The sequence below is a fragment of the Phyllopteryx taeniolatus genome, chromosome 20 (genome assembly GCF_024500385.1).
Source record: "Phyllopteryx taeniolatus isolate TA_2022b chromosome 20, UOR_Ptae_1.2, whole genome shotgun sequence".
In the NCBI taxonomy this organism is placed as follows: Eukaryota; Metazoa; Chordata; class Actinopteri; order Syngnathiformes; family Syngnathidae; genus Phyllopteryx; species Phyllopteryx taeniolatus.
The window spans coordinates 5,505,188-5,518,806 of NC_084521.1; the positions used below are offsets into that span (position 1 = coordinate 5,505,188).

Here is a 13,619-nt window from a genome sequence, read left to right on the forward strand (position 1 = left end):
TTTCTTTTGATTGTGTCCTTTAAATCGTAACTATCGTGTAAAGCTACGTGTTACGTGATAGTCAAAGAGTGACTAAATTATAGAAAAGAGTGTTAGAGGGGGTTTATTATCTTAATGTCGATGTTAAAGCATCTTATTCTGACATCCGAAAGTACCTAACGGAACTAGCTAACCTATCACTTGTTCCATCTCCCCCTGGTTGGTAAAGCGGTGAGAGCGAACATGGTCCCCGGTCGTCAGCGGTATCAGCGGCCGCGGCCCGGAGCTACTACTTGCCTTCGCCTCGGCTCCGCTGCGGGCGAGCCGTAAGCGAGCATGTCCCCGTTGCTCCTTCCACTACCACCACCACCACCTCCTCGTCCTCCTCGTCCCAGCCGCTCCAACGACCCTCGTCCACGGCCACGATGTATTTCAACCGGGGGGCCAAGAAGATCCACAGCGAAGGAGGTAAGCTCGAAATAACGTACAATACCATCTGTGGCTTTTGTAGCGTTTTATTATCGTTTTTCTATAATTACGTGCTGACGTTAATGGTGGCTCGTCGGCACTATGTGCGTGTGTGTGTTGACCGCGGATGTAAGGAGGACAACGCAAACGTCGCCTCATCCGCCCTTCATAGACGAGGGTCGTGATGTTGCTTCACGTTACGACACTTATGTATTCGTGAGTCAGGTGAGCTTTGGTACTCTTCGTCATTTTGACACGCCGAGTGAGTGATGGGAGCGTTCTTGTGCCTGTTGGAGCCAAATATTTGTGTCACCAGCTGGAGGACGAGCCTATTAGCAAGCCGATTTAACAGTCATGTGACCGTCTGAGGAGCGCGCCACCTGGTAAGCAATGCGGAGCTCCTCGGTTTACGACTATTTCGACGTGCGACGTTTTGAGACTACACTAAAAATCATGTTATGAGACTGCTGTAATGCTATGTGGCCACAGTAACGCCAGGAAATAATACTATGAAATATGAAAAAAAAAAAAACGCTCTAAAAGTGCACTAAATAACCAGCTGGGACAACAACAAATGATGCTATGAGTCAACAAGAAATAACGCCGTGAGACAGAAAAAAATAATAATAATAACGCTGTGGGGCTGAAATAAATGATGTCACAAGGCTGAGAAATATAATGTTAGAAGGCCACAATTACACTATGAAGCTACAAAAATGCTATTAATTTCACCATGAGCCTGAGACTGAAAAAAGAATAATGCTATGAGGCCTAATATAATACCGCTTTGAAACTGCAATAAATGATGCTAGCAGACTACAATAAATAACGCTAAATACCTGAAAAAGGTATTGCTAGGAGGGCGCAGTGGCAAAACAACAACACTATGGAAACACAAAAACGCTACGAGATGGGGAAAAAAAAACAACGTTATGAGCCCGAAATAAATGACGTTATGGGACAGAGAAAAATAACGCTAGGAGGTCACAATAATCCTGTGAAACTATAATAACACTAAAACACAAAAATGCTATGGGACCGCAATAACAAATTGTAAAAATGGTATGAAACGTGATAAATGCTATGAGACCACAATTAGTAACACTATCAAACTGAACAATAATGCTATGAGGCTGAAATAAATGGTGCTATGAGACCTAAAAAAAAAAAAAAGAAGAAGAAAAATAGCCCAATAATGCCATAAAACCACAATAACACGTAACAATAATTGTTTCGGGACCTTTTTAAGCTAAAATTGTCCAAATCCTTGGAATTTCAGCCTCTTAACAGTAAATATTCTAAAATTTCAATAGTCCTCCATGAAATCAGACCGATTAGCTTTGAGTTAAATCAAAATAAGATGTTTGCAGACATCTGCTTTTACTTTGGACAAGAATGATCAACATTTTTGCCTATTTTCTGACGTTACAGACCAAACCAGTCACTGAGTCATAATCAGTTTATCTTTGTGCTTTTTCTGCATTTGTCAATTTGAAATAATGTCCTGTTTTTGAAATGGATGGAAATAAAAAAATATATATATCCGCTTGATCGATTAATTAATCGATTATTCAAAATATCGTTAGTTGCAGCTCGAAGATTCATTACATAAACCAGAGAAAAGGCTGGTATTGACTAATTAAAGACTGCATGGGACGGTACACACACACACACACACACACACTGCACAGACTGCAGTGGATTGTTCTCAAAGAGAGTAGAATGTGTTTGTCATTTATTTTAATAGTGACGGCGCATATTGTCAGGCTGCTGCTATGCTCTTGTGTGTGTGTGTGTGTGTGTGTGAGTGAGTGAGTGAGTATGAGTGTGTGCCTGCCACTTCCACAAATAGAAAGCAGAGCAAAAGATAAATCATTAGTCATAGACTGAAACCCTCGAAACCAGCATGACTAAAGTAGAAATTCAGTTGTGTGTGTGTGTGTGTGTGTGTGTGTGTGTTTCCCTCCCATATGTGCTCCAAAGTGTTTGTGGTATCTCCCTGAGTGTGACTTTTAGATTCTTTGCTCCAATTGGCTCTTCTACATGTTTGTCGTGACATCTACAGTTACAAGCTGTTACATTTTGGCCACGTTGAATTGTGTATTTTTTTAAAAAAGAAAAAGTTTTCCTTCATTCTGATAATGTTTCACCGTTTTTTTTTTTTGTTTTTTTTTTTAAAAAAGGCTTCATTCTTGTTACATCGTGGCTTTTTTTCTGAAAAAATGTTACTTTATACTTGTGAGACATTTTTCTAGGGAAGAAAATACTAATTTATTCACGTCGTAACATAAAATCCTGTTTTTTGATTAAATGCAACTTTATTCCTGCAAGATTATGATTTTTGTTCTAAAATAAATATACCTTTATTCTTGTAAAAAGGTCATTTTCTTCAAAATTTGTCTTCCGATTTTTTTCTTTAATTATTCTCGTAAAATGATTACTTAATTTCTGTAAGATTATGATGGGTTTATCAGATGAAATTTAAGCAGTGGCAGGTGCGTGCTGACTCCTATTTAACATGAGTTTGAATGGGATTGGCTAATACTGAACTGAACAGTCACATCCCCACTTTTAAGAGGGTGTGCACACTTTTCCAACCACAGTATCTCAGTTGTTTATTGGTTACATCGTCCACCGCGAGACACCACAACATGAGATGTCGCAGTAAATGTAATGGCAACCAACTTGGGGGGCATCTAAGTATTTGAAGTATGGCTTGGGGGGCATCTAAGTATTTGAAGTATGGCTTTTATTTCTGTAACTGAGCATGGAGGCTAATGAAAGCATGTTATTGTGCACAGATCAGGCTCATGCAAGTGATATGGAGTGCTGCCAACTGTCAACTTGTGTGCGGTGAGATAGGGTGAGGCTTGATACGTTGAGGTATTTTCTGTATAGGTGCTGGACAACAGGGGGCGCAGTTGTGTAGTAAATGTCAGCCTTGTTTTTTTAACATAAAAATGAGGCAAATATTTTGTCCCCCCTATTAAGTATGCTTATTATTGCAAGAGTCAGTCGCATTATGCAGCGTTTGAACTTTACCACTCCGCTTAAATATAGGAAAATAAACATGCAATAAAAATGCATCGCACATAAATGTTCCAATTTTTATCCTAAAAAATATTTAGGTTCAAATAATTATTTACGCTTGAATACAGATGTATTGAAGTCAAACATTAAATACAACTGAGCTGTCCTTAGGCAATGATTCTTTCACGTACCACTAAAGGGAGCCCAGACGTTTTTGTTTTTTAGTTAACTTCGACTGAGTCTCATTTGGAGAATCGACCGAATGACCACCAAAAACGCGTAATTTCAAGGCATTTCTGTGGTAGGGTGAGGGCCTGATACCCTGAGGTGTTAACATGCGCTCAACAACAGGGGGCGCTCTTGTGTCCTGCCATCCTCCACGCCATCCATCTGTTCACACATGTACAGTGATACAAATGTGTGCTCTTTGTGCGTGTGTATATTTATATATATATATGTACCTGTTGTCTTGTTGGTGTTGTGTTGTTCTCTCCCGTCCGCGGGCCACAGAGCAGTTAGTGTTGACCGCCATTAGGCAGGACGCTTCCGAGCCTCAGGACCCCGGCCAGGGTGCGCGCGCCTGCCCGCCAGACAGGTTTGACAAAAGTGAGTGATGCGCGATTGGTGCATGTGCGCCAGCAGGAGAAGCTGTCACGAGCCCATCCCGGCCTGCTCCCACCCGGCCCTGGAGAGCTGCAGCCTGGCGACCGAAGCGTTCCGTTTGGGCGGAAAAGTGAGCGCGAGGGGATCGAGTGTAGCTCCTCGGGGCCTGGAGTGATCAATCGAACCCTCTCACTACATGTGCTTGTATGGGTAGAGATGAAATGGTTAAGAAAAGGATGCGGCATGGATGAAATGCTAAAATATAGAATAAAAAATACAGAAGTATTGGGGGGGAAAAGAAAAATATAATAATAAACCTCAACAATGTGAAAATAGTAGAACTTTTATATCAAAATACATACATAAAATTGTAAAAACACTGATATATAAAAAATGAAATAGCAGAAAAAGTAAAAAACTAATTGAACAAAAAAAAGAATAATCCAAATGTTACAAAAAAATGTTGCTACATAATATTAGATAAAATAATTCATAAATAATAGATTAAACATACCCAGATTACAAAAAATACCAAAATATTAGAACATTAGAACATAAAACAGTGTTAGACAGAATAATAAAAAAATACTGGATTAAAAATACCAAAATATCAGAACATTAGAACATCGAACAGTATTAGAATAATAAAAAAAATATTGGATTAAACATACAAACGTTGCGAAAAATACTAAAATAGGTGAAAAATTAAAATTAAAAGTATGAAAAAAATACAACTACAGCAAAAATATTAGAAAATATTACAAAATATTAGACTAAGTTAAAAATGGCTATTAGATGAACAAACAAAAAATAGACAACTATTAGATGAACAAACTTAAAAAAATTCAATATTAAAAACCTGTACAACTTCAACCATTTCATCCCTACTTGTAGGCAGTGAGGTGACTACTGTAGATAGAGAAGGAATGCATTTTACAAACGTTAAGTGGAACGCTCCCGCATGCTGTGCAACAGCACAACACATGCATGTCTAGGCTGGACATGCTTGAAAAGAGCACTTACGCATGCATGTCTACTGGATGGAGAGACGGGCTGCATGACCTTGCATGCTTTTTATTTTTATAGCAAAAATGCATCCTTCCATGGAAAAACAAGAGAAAGCGTGTGTGTGTGTGTGTGGGTGGGTGTGTGCGCGCAAATCTGGTGGACCAGCCAACACCCCCGCAAGAATTATGCGCTTTTTTTTTTTTTAGGGGGGAAAAAAAAATTACGATGACAAAATACGCCTTTATTGTAAAACTCTGCCTTCATTTACGTAACACTACTACTTTTTTTTTTAATAGTGGCTTGTCGTTGATCTTTTACAATGTTTTTCGGAAAAAAAGGTACTTTATTTTAACATTAGACAATTTCTTTTCCTCAAATATGAGAATGTATCGTCTCAATATTGTTATCATAAATCCGACTTTAGTCTTGAAACATAATGCCATTTTTTTCTGATACAAATTATGACTTGTCATTGTTCTTTTACTATGACCTTTTTCCTAAAAGAAAATTGCTGATATCGTTCTAAAATTCCAGCTTCCGATATTGCAGCTTTTTTTTTAATTACACATTTGTTTCTTGAAAACATACGACTTTATTCCCATTACATTACACCATTTTTTTCTCGAACAATAATATCTTTATTCTTGTCGTTCCAATGTTTTCACGCCATTTTTAAAATTGTGAATTGTTCTTTTGTGATGTTTTTTTTCCGAAAAAGTTGGTGATATTCCTTTTACATTATAAGTAAATTCTCGCTACATGCTACTTTTTATCCGAAAAAACAACAACTTTGTTCTCATAACATTACGCCATTATTTTTCACAAAAAAAAGGAAAAAAAGGCTTTATCCTTATGTCTTTCCTACGTTTTTATCGAAAAGCCGTCGTTCCAACATATTGCTCCACGGAGTGGTGTGTGAGTCTGCAACAACATTAGTCTGTTTGAAAAAATTATCACTGCGAAGCGTCAAAGCAGAGCGTTTGCGTCGACTTTCTTTTTTTTTTTTTGTAATCGAATGATTTGAGTCAATCGATTTAATCGTTTCAGCCCTACTTGTACGACATTAGAATGATTGCACTTTTGTTGTCGTCACCGTTCCGCTGTTACGTGTGTCTCACGTGTAGGATTACGAGTGTGTCTTGGCTTAGCCGGCAGGTGAAGTTGCAGAGCAGACATAGCGAGGATTAGCATGCCCGTACTGTATCGTTCGAGCCGTAAGAGGCTTTTTTTCGCCTCTTCACTCACTGCTGCTTTGTGACACCGCAGGAAATGGACCCGGCGGCAAGGCGGGAGACCAGGTCGAGCAGAAGCTGCAAATAGAGGACAAGGCGGGGAGTGGGGGGGATGCGGTTGGGGGGGCTTTTCCTGATGGTCATCATGGGATGTGGGGACCGACCGGGCAGGCGGCGTTCCGTTGGTAATGTTTTTATTTTCTCAATTCTGCTCCTGACGAAACTTTGCGTCAAACTTTGGCGTAGGGTTACTGTAAAACCTTCGTTAGCTGTATAGGCTAATGCTTTTAATACAGATACAAGTGCGGCATGCTAACTAACCAAAACCTCAGCATCAAGATTCAAATGAAACTAATGAAGAAGGGCTGGGCGATATGGGCATAAAATTTGTATCACGGTATGAATTGAATCCCTTCACGGTAACAATATACTGTCTATTGCGACATAAATGTAAGTGTAAAAATTATAATGGAAGTATTTCTGATTGGGTTATGTACTCCCTTAGCAAAACTAAATTGAAAACCACATACTGTATATTGTAACTTTGAGAAGATTTATTGGAACTTAAAATTAAACTAATGACATTACTGATATTATAAATATGTAATATACTATACCAATATATACTTTTGACCTTAAAGGCTCCTCCTCTTGGCTGACGTATGCATGCGGTAACATACTGATTGATTTACGGTTTTTGAGCGTGTCATTTGTGACTTCGGTGTCGCTAGCTGTTGTATTATTTTCTCTCTAGACACGTAATTTACATGCTAATTTGCTGCTCACAGTTGGTTACTCCCAGCAGACTTCTGTTAAAAGCGTACTTTACCACCTAAACACTAATTACAAAACACTAAATGTTAAAAAATGTAGCAAAATGTAGTTTTTCTTCAATTTCGTATGAAATCCTGCTCGTGAGAACAAACCGCCTTCTGCGGAAATGCCTCATTGATTTGTGCAATGTGATCGTCATGTGAATTTGTGATTCATTTGGAGTCAAGTTGCACATGTGACGGGTAGAAAAAACAGCCAAATTTGACTTGTAGATGGCTCGCTATTGGCTAGTTAGTTGGAGTATCTTGTTGTTTTCTGAGGGAAGACGAGTGTCACCGGATTGACGGTTATCACGAGCATGTAACTACGCCCTCTCCTGGACTCAGTTCTTTGGGTGCGTCCGACCCCCCGCTGTGCTCTCGTCAGCATTTTTGCTCCACCTTCATTGCTGATGAAGACGTACGACTTACCTTGCTTCCGTCCCATCAAGAGGTTTTGGGTAACCTAGGGACTGAGCTGCTCCGAGCCAAAGTGGGGCTCATGAGACTAACAGTATTGATCATGAAAGGTGCAGGCATAATAAATGCCAGTTGTAAAAGAAGCATGTACATTAGAGTTCAAACGGGACCGAAATGGGTGCGTTGACCTCGTCACAGTGGCTCACTCATCTTGATTTGCACTGTGGAGTGATTGTGACTTACAGGCCCACACGTAATAGCCTACTCGCAGATCTACAGATAGGACATTTGTTATCATTTAGCCGGTGAGGACTTTGAGTCGTGCAGAGAGCTCACGGCTTTGTGTAGAATAGAAGAGGCGTTTGAGTGCTGCAGGATACTCAATCCACCAGGCAAGGCTTGGACTTTATTAGTTTCTAAATTATTGAAGTGGTCCAGGCTGGACCTTACAGGAAGTGCGTAAAAAAACGACGGACTGCCGAGAGGATGCTGTGATTTGTTAGCAAAAACAACAATGCACAGGAATAATTTCAAATGTAATGTAATTTTCCCTAAATTGAAATGATAATGACATTTGAATGTTGGATTGAGTGCTGTGCGATATGGAGAAAATGTTAGATCCTGATAACGACATACAGTGGTGGGAGGATACCTTGGCATATGATTGCTTTTTTAATTTTTTGTTTTGACTTGTGAGCAAAAATTGGAGATACCAATTGCAGATTGATTTTTTTGGGCTCCAATAGCTTCAGTCCAACCTTTGAGGATTATCATGACCTGGACGACTGAGAATCTACACGGACATAAAGGAAAAACACTATTTAGCAAGCACATTGGTATTTTTTATTGATATTGTGACAGTAAGTTAAAAATGACTTGGGCAGTTGCGCTATTGGGCTAGCAACACTGCTGTTGTACTGTGTATCATCACGTAAGGAATTAATCTTGTCCAATCAAATCTGTTATATGCACAACCTACTTTTGGATTTGGCAAAACTGGTCTAAGCACTTCTACCGGTTCGGGTTAATGGGCGGTAACAAAACAACTGTCGGGACTTGAAACGTCTACGATGTCTTTTTTGAACACAAGTTGTCACCACAGAGCCACCAAACATGACAATATTTGACGTCTAGGCTTCGTTCTTGTTTACATATATCATACCCTATTTGTATAACTAAATGATATACGTGTATTTAACTTTTGTCTGAAGACAGCAGCCATAAAGAAAAGAAAATGTTAGCAAGTCCGGCTTCAAACAATCATCTAATCAAACTGAAGCCATGTTGGTTAGCATAGTTGACACAAAATGTCCGCTATCCCGTGTTTTGGGTTTGGTCACATGACATTCCACATATAGCGGATTGCTCAGTCTGAACTAACGTTTGTATAGATCGTAATATCGCACAGCACTATCTCATGGCACTCTGTGTGGCGGCAAATTATCGAATTTGAAAAATTTGGTCCAAAAGTTATTTATTGACTGCAAATCATGTATCTATGCCAGCAATGTGTAGTGATGGGCAGAACAATTAAATGCTCTTCCACTAGATGGCAGAAGGTACAATTTACCCGCTGTTAGCATTTGTATAACAATAGTAGCTTGATGTTCAAGTAAACATGCCTGGATTTCACACTGAGGACAGTTGTGAGTCAGTTGAGACTCGATCATCATAACTTCAGTAGATTTTGTGACATGTTTGGTGGCGGTGTGCCGGGAGATGTTTCTCATGTAAAATATGTGCCTTGGGTGGCTCATGAAAGGTTGGGAGCCAGCAGATTAGATCAGGACTCCAGTTGCCGCTTTTGACCTGAGTGCGTCACGCGGCTACTTTCCCTTTAAGAAAGCGGAGCCCCGGGTTTGCCTCCTCCCCGTTTTCCACTCCCTCTCACTCAGGCTCTCCACTCCATATGGCTTCCTTTCGTCGTCTGGGCTGTCGGCAGCAGCAGCGGCAACAACGGGCCGCTCGCCATCACGCTGGAGGGCGGAGACAGCGCGAATAGTAGTAATAGTAGCGGTATAGTAATAGTAGTAGTAGGCAACTTCCTGATGGGGGGGCGGCGGATTAGGAGGGGGCCGACATCTTGACATCCGGACTTCCCTCTTGCAGAGTCGTCGCGCGGTCCGTCTCTCCGTCCATCCAGGTCTGCAGCTGAGTCAACGGCGTGCACGCGGGGGAGGGAGGCAAGGGAAGATTGTTGCATCCTCTTGTCACTTGTCAGGGTTCTCCATGTGCTGCTTGCTGGAGGTGGGCCCGGTGTGTTTGTTGCCTATTGTGCACCCCTCAGCACATCCATTATTAGTTCGAGGGTGGAGGGTGCAAGAGCACGGGTGCATTGACAGGCAACACACACACTCAGCCTATGCTAGATGTCTTTTGAATGTGTGTGTGTGTTTGTGTGTGTGTGTGTGTGTGTGTGTGTGTGTGTCACTCGCCATCCACCCACCCGACCATCCTCCTTTTCTGTCTGTCTGTCTCCCACCCTTTGCCCCCTCCCCCATCCCCTTACTCACCCAGCCTCGCCTCTCTCTCATCAATCCAACGGTGCAGGACCCGCTTGCTCGTCGGCCGGCTACCACAAGGCGGATGATGAGATGTCCGGCACCACGTCGCAGGCGGAGCCCGTAGACGCCACGGCGCGTGGCGTGCTGCTCAACCGGCCCCAGACCACCAAGTTCTGTGACAACCACGTCAGGTAGGTGCCCGATGGACGCACGCAAGCTCTTTTTGCTCACGGATGCTTCACATTGTTTTCCTGCAGTGCATATAGAAAGTCTTCACATCTCTGTTCCAATGCTGTGTTTTTGTGATATAAATGAGACCAAGATAAATCATTTCAAAACGTTTTTCATCAGTAATGTGACCGATGTAAAATGTACATATCAATTCATTTTTTGATCTTTTAGAGAGCGGTAGGAATTTTAAACAACTGTGATTGCACAAGTGTGCACACCCTCTTAAGCCTGATGATGTGCCTAAACTCCTGTTAAATAGAAGTCAGCAAACAACTGCCTCCATTTAAAGGGCCTTTGCTTAACCCCAAATAAAGTTCAGATGTTCTCAAATACTTTTCCTGGCATTTTTGTCGTCACATCTTATATCACAAGCCATGGGCCGCTGAGAGTTTCCACAGGATCAGAGGGATCTCATTGTTCAAAGGTATCAGTCAGGAGAAAGAAAGAAAAAGCAATTGAAAATGTATAATGGTCTGTCGAAACCAAAGTTGTACTTTGGCAATAATTCCAAAAGGTATGTTTGGCGCCATCACAACACTGCTCATCACCAAATGAACGCTATAACTACAGTGTAGCATAGTAATGGCAGCATCATGAATTGGGGCTGTTTTCATTCAAATGGAACTAAGGCCTTAGTCAAGGTGAAGGAAATTCTGACCAATTTTACTTATCAGTCAATGTTGGCTCTAAATCTTCAGGAAATTATTTGAAATGATATATCTTGGTCTCATTTGTTTATAGCACAAAAACCCGGCATTTGAACTATCTATCACTGTTCATGCAACATGTCCATTTTTCATTGCTATTTTCTTGTTAAAAGTATGTTAAGGTCTTCAAGGGAAAGATGATGTCAGTTCTAGAACCGGTAGATAGGAAGGCAGTTTAATAGCTCATCCATTACGTGATTATTTGCAGCAGTCCCAAAGGTGAGGCCCAAAGTGTATCTATGGCCACAGTTGAAATCTGACTCAACGTGCCACTCAGTCAATACATGCACAGTAATATTTAAAGATTCTCATTTTTTTGGTCTAATATTTGTGTATTTTCATATAATACTTGCATTTTTTAAAATTGTGGTGGGGTTTTTTTCCCTAATGGCATGATTTTCATCAAATTTCTTCGTCTTTTATTTTTTGTTTCTAATATTTGTGTCTTTTGCATGTGATATATTAGTCCAATATATTTTAAACGTTTTTCTAGTGTTATTTTTTCCCTCTAATTGTGTATTTTTCCTCTACTACCTTTGTATTTTTCTGAGATATTTTTTTATTTTTTTGTCTAGTATTTTTGTTGATTCGGCTATTTTTGCATTTTCTAAATGTATTTTTCGTATTTGTGCATTTTCTGTTTAATATTTGTGTATTTTTTCCTCTAGTATTTAAAAATAAAAATTCAAATCTTTGCAAAGATTTACATCATTTAAAATTATTTTATTTTTATTTTTTGTCTGTCATTATTTTATATCTATTTATATTTTTATATTTTTGTTTTTGTTGTAATAGTTGTGCATTTTCTGCAACATTAAAAGTTTTGCATTTTTACATCGACTTTTGTATTTATAATTTGTATATATTTGTTGTCTGATATTTTTTGTTTTATATTTTTTAATTTACTTCTTGTATTATAGGTAATATATTTATTTGTGTATTTTTTTTCCAATATAATATTTATGTATTTATAAAGTTTGTTTAATATTTTAAATATGTTTTCCATTATTAGATAATATTGTGTATTTTGCATCTAATATCTGGTCATATTTAGTTTTCTCCTAATCTTTTTTTCCTCTTTTGTTGTCACAATATTTTTGTATTTTTCAATATTATTCGTAATGTTTGATGATGATACCTTTGGCGAAATGTACCTTTTGACTCATGCCACTCCCAAATCTTTGACATATTTATTTTAGAAGTGTCGCAAGAACTGATAACATTGTCATTTTGCTCACTTCAATTGTGATTCGAACTGTTCATAATTTCCTCTGGAGCAAAGTTGTAGCCTTTACGCTAATTCGCCATTATGGAGTGTAAAAGTGTGCGTTAGTCTGTCACTCAGTACAGATGTCCATCCAGCATTGTGTAGGCAGCTGCACACAGCAGGTTAATGCTCTCCCGTGGATGTCTTCTGTTTTGGGAAAAAACAATCCGGACGTTCTTATGTTAAAGCCAAAGTCAAAAAAAAAAGAAAAAAAGGACACAGGTGGGGGGATTTGTATAGTGGATAGTTGGTGCAGCAAAGCAGTGCTAATGCACAAGTTGCATAAAAAGGGGCGACGGTGAAGTATGGAGCTGCAGAGAGGATGTAGATAAAAGCTTCAAGGCTTTAATCTTAGCGAAATCAATACGGCTATTGAAGAGTTTTAGGAAGACCTGCACCGCTGCATTTCCAACCCTTAATACCATTAGCTGGGACCCTGAAATCCGAGAAAATGTTGCACAAATCACCCTAGTGTCTGTCTTGAGTCACTGCAGTAGGCTACCATTGGTCCCGCTGAGGTTTGAGATAAAAATATTGAGATAGTAGACAAAAAATACATAACTGTTAGAAAAAAATAATTGGGTGAAAAACACAGATATAGCAAACAATATAGTGATAAATAAATATACACATATATATATATATATATATATATTTGTACTAAACCAGAAATTCCTGCAGCTCCTTCAGTGTTGTTATCAGCCTCTTGGCAATCTCCTTGACCAGTTTTCTTTCATCCCTTTTAGAGGCAAGTCCAGTTCTTGGTAATGCCATATTTTGTCCAATTGATGATGATTGTCTATCCTGTGTTCCGTGGTGTGTTTAATGTCTTGGAAATTATTTTCTACTATTCTCCTGACTGATACCTTGGAACAATGAGATCCCACTGATGTTGTGGGAGCTCTCGGCGGACCATGGCTTGTGTTGTAAGATGTGACAACAAAAATGTCAGGGAAAGCCTACTAGAACATCTGAACTTGATTTGGGGTTAATCTGAGGCCCCTTAAATGGCGGCAGGTGTGTGTTGACTCCTTTTAAAAAATGACTTTCAATGAGTGTTCAATTCTCAATACAGCCATATTCCCGGTTATAAGGGGGTGTGCACATTTGTGCAACCACAATATCTGTTTATTTTTTAAATTCCTCTCTTAAAAAGTTGTATGGGTTAGAGGTCAAATTCATTATAATCATATGTGGCAAAATACTAAATATTACAAAACTACAAACTATAAGACAAACAAATACAAATATTAGGGAAAGGTACAAAAATATTAAGAAAAATACAACAATATTAGAAAAAGAACCCATCAATCGCCATGTATCTATATGCTGCAAACTAATCTTGTTAAATACCCGTA

General features: G+C 39.3%; 1 protein-coding gene across 13 annotated transcripts in view; it reads left to right on the forward strand.

The window, feature by feature from the left end:
* The first annotated feature begins 208 nt into the window (after positions 1 to 208).
* Positions 209 to 13,619, forward strand: part of atp8a2 (ATPase phospholipid transporting 8A2) — a 53,162-nt gene continuing 39,751 nt past the window's right edge. Inside the window, exons 1-2 of one of the 13 annotated variants that reach the window (XM_061759074.1) lie at positions 209 to 447; positions 10,070 to 10,247. In XM_061759074.1, the coding sequence (XP_061615058.1) occupies positions 405 to 447; positions 10,070 to 10,247 (221 nt within the window). In that variant the 5' untranslated portion in view covers positions 209 to 404. The other 12 variants (XM_061759076.1, XM_061759080.1, XM_061759079.1 and 9 more) reach the window with 12 other exon arrangements.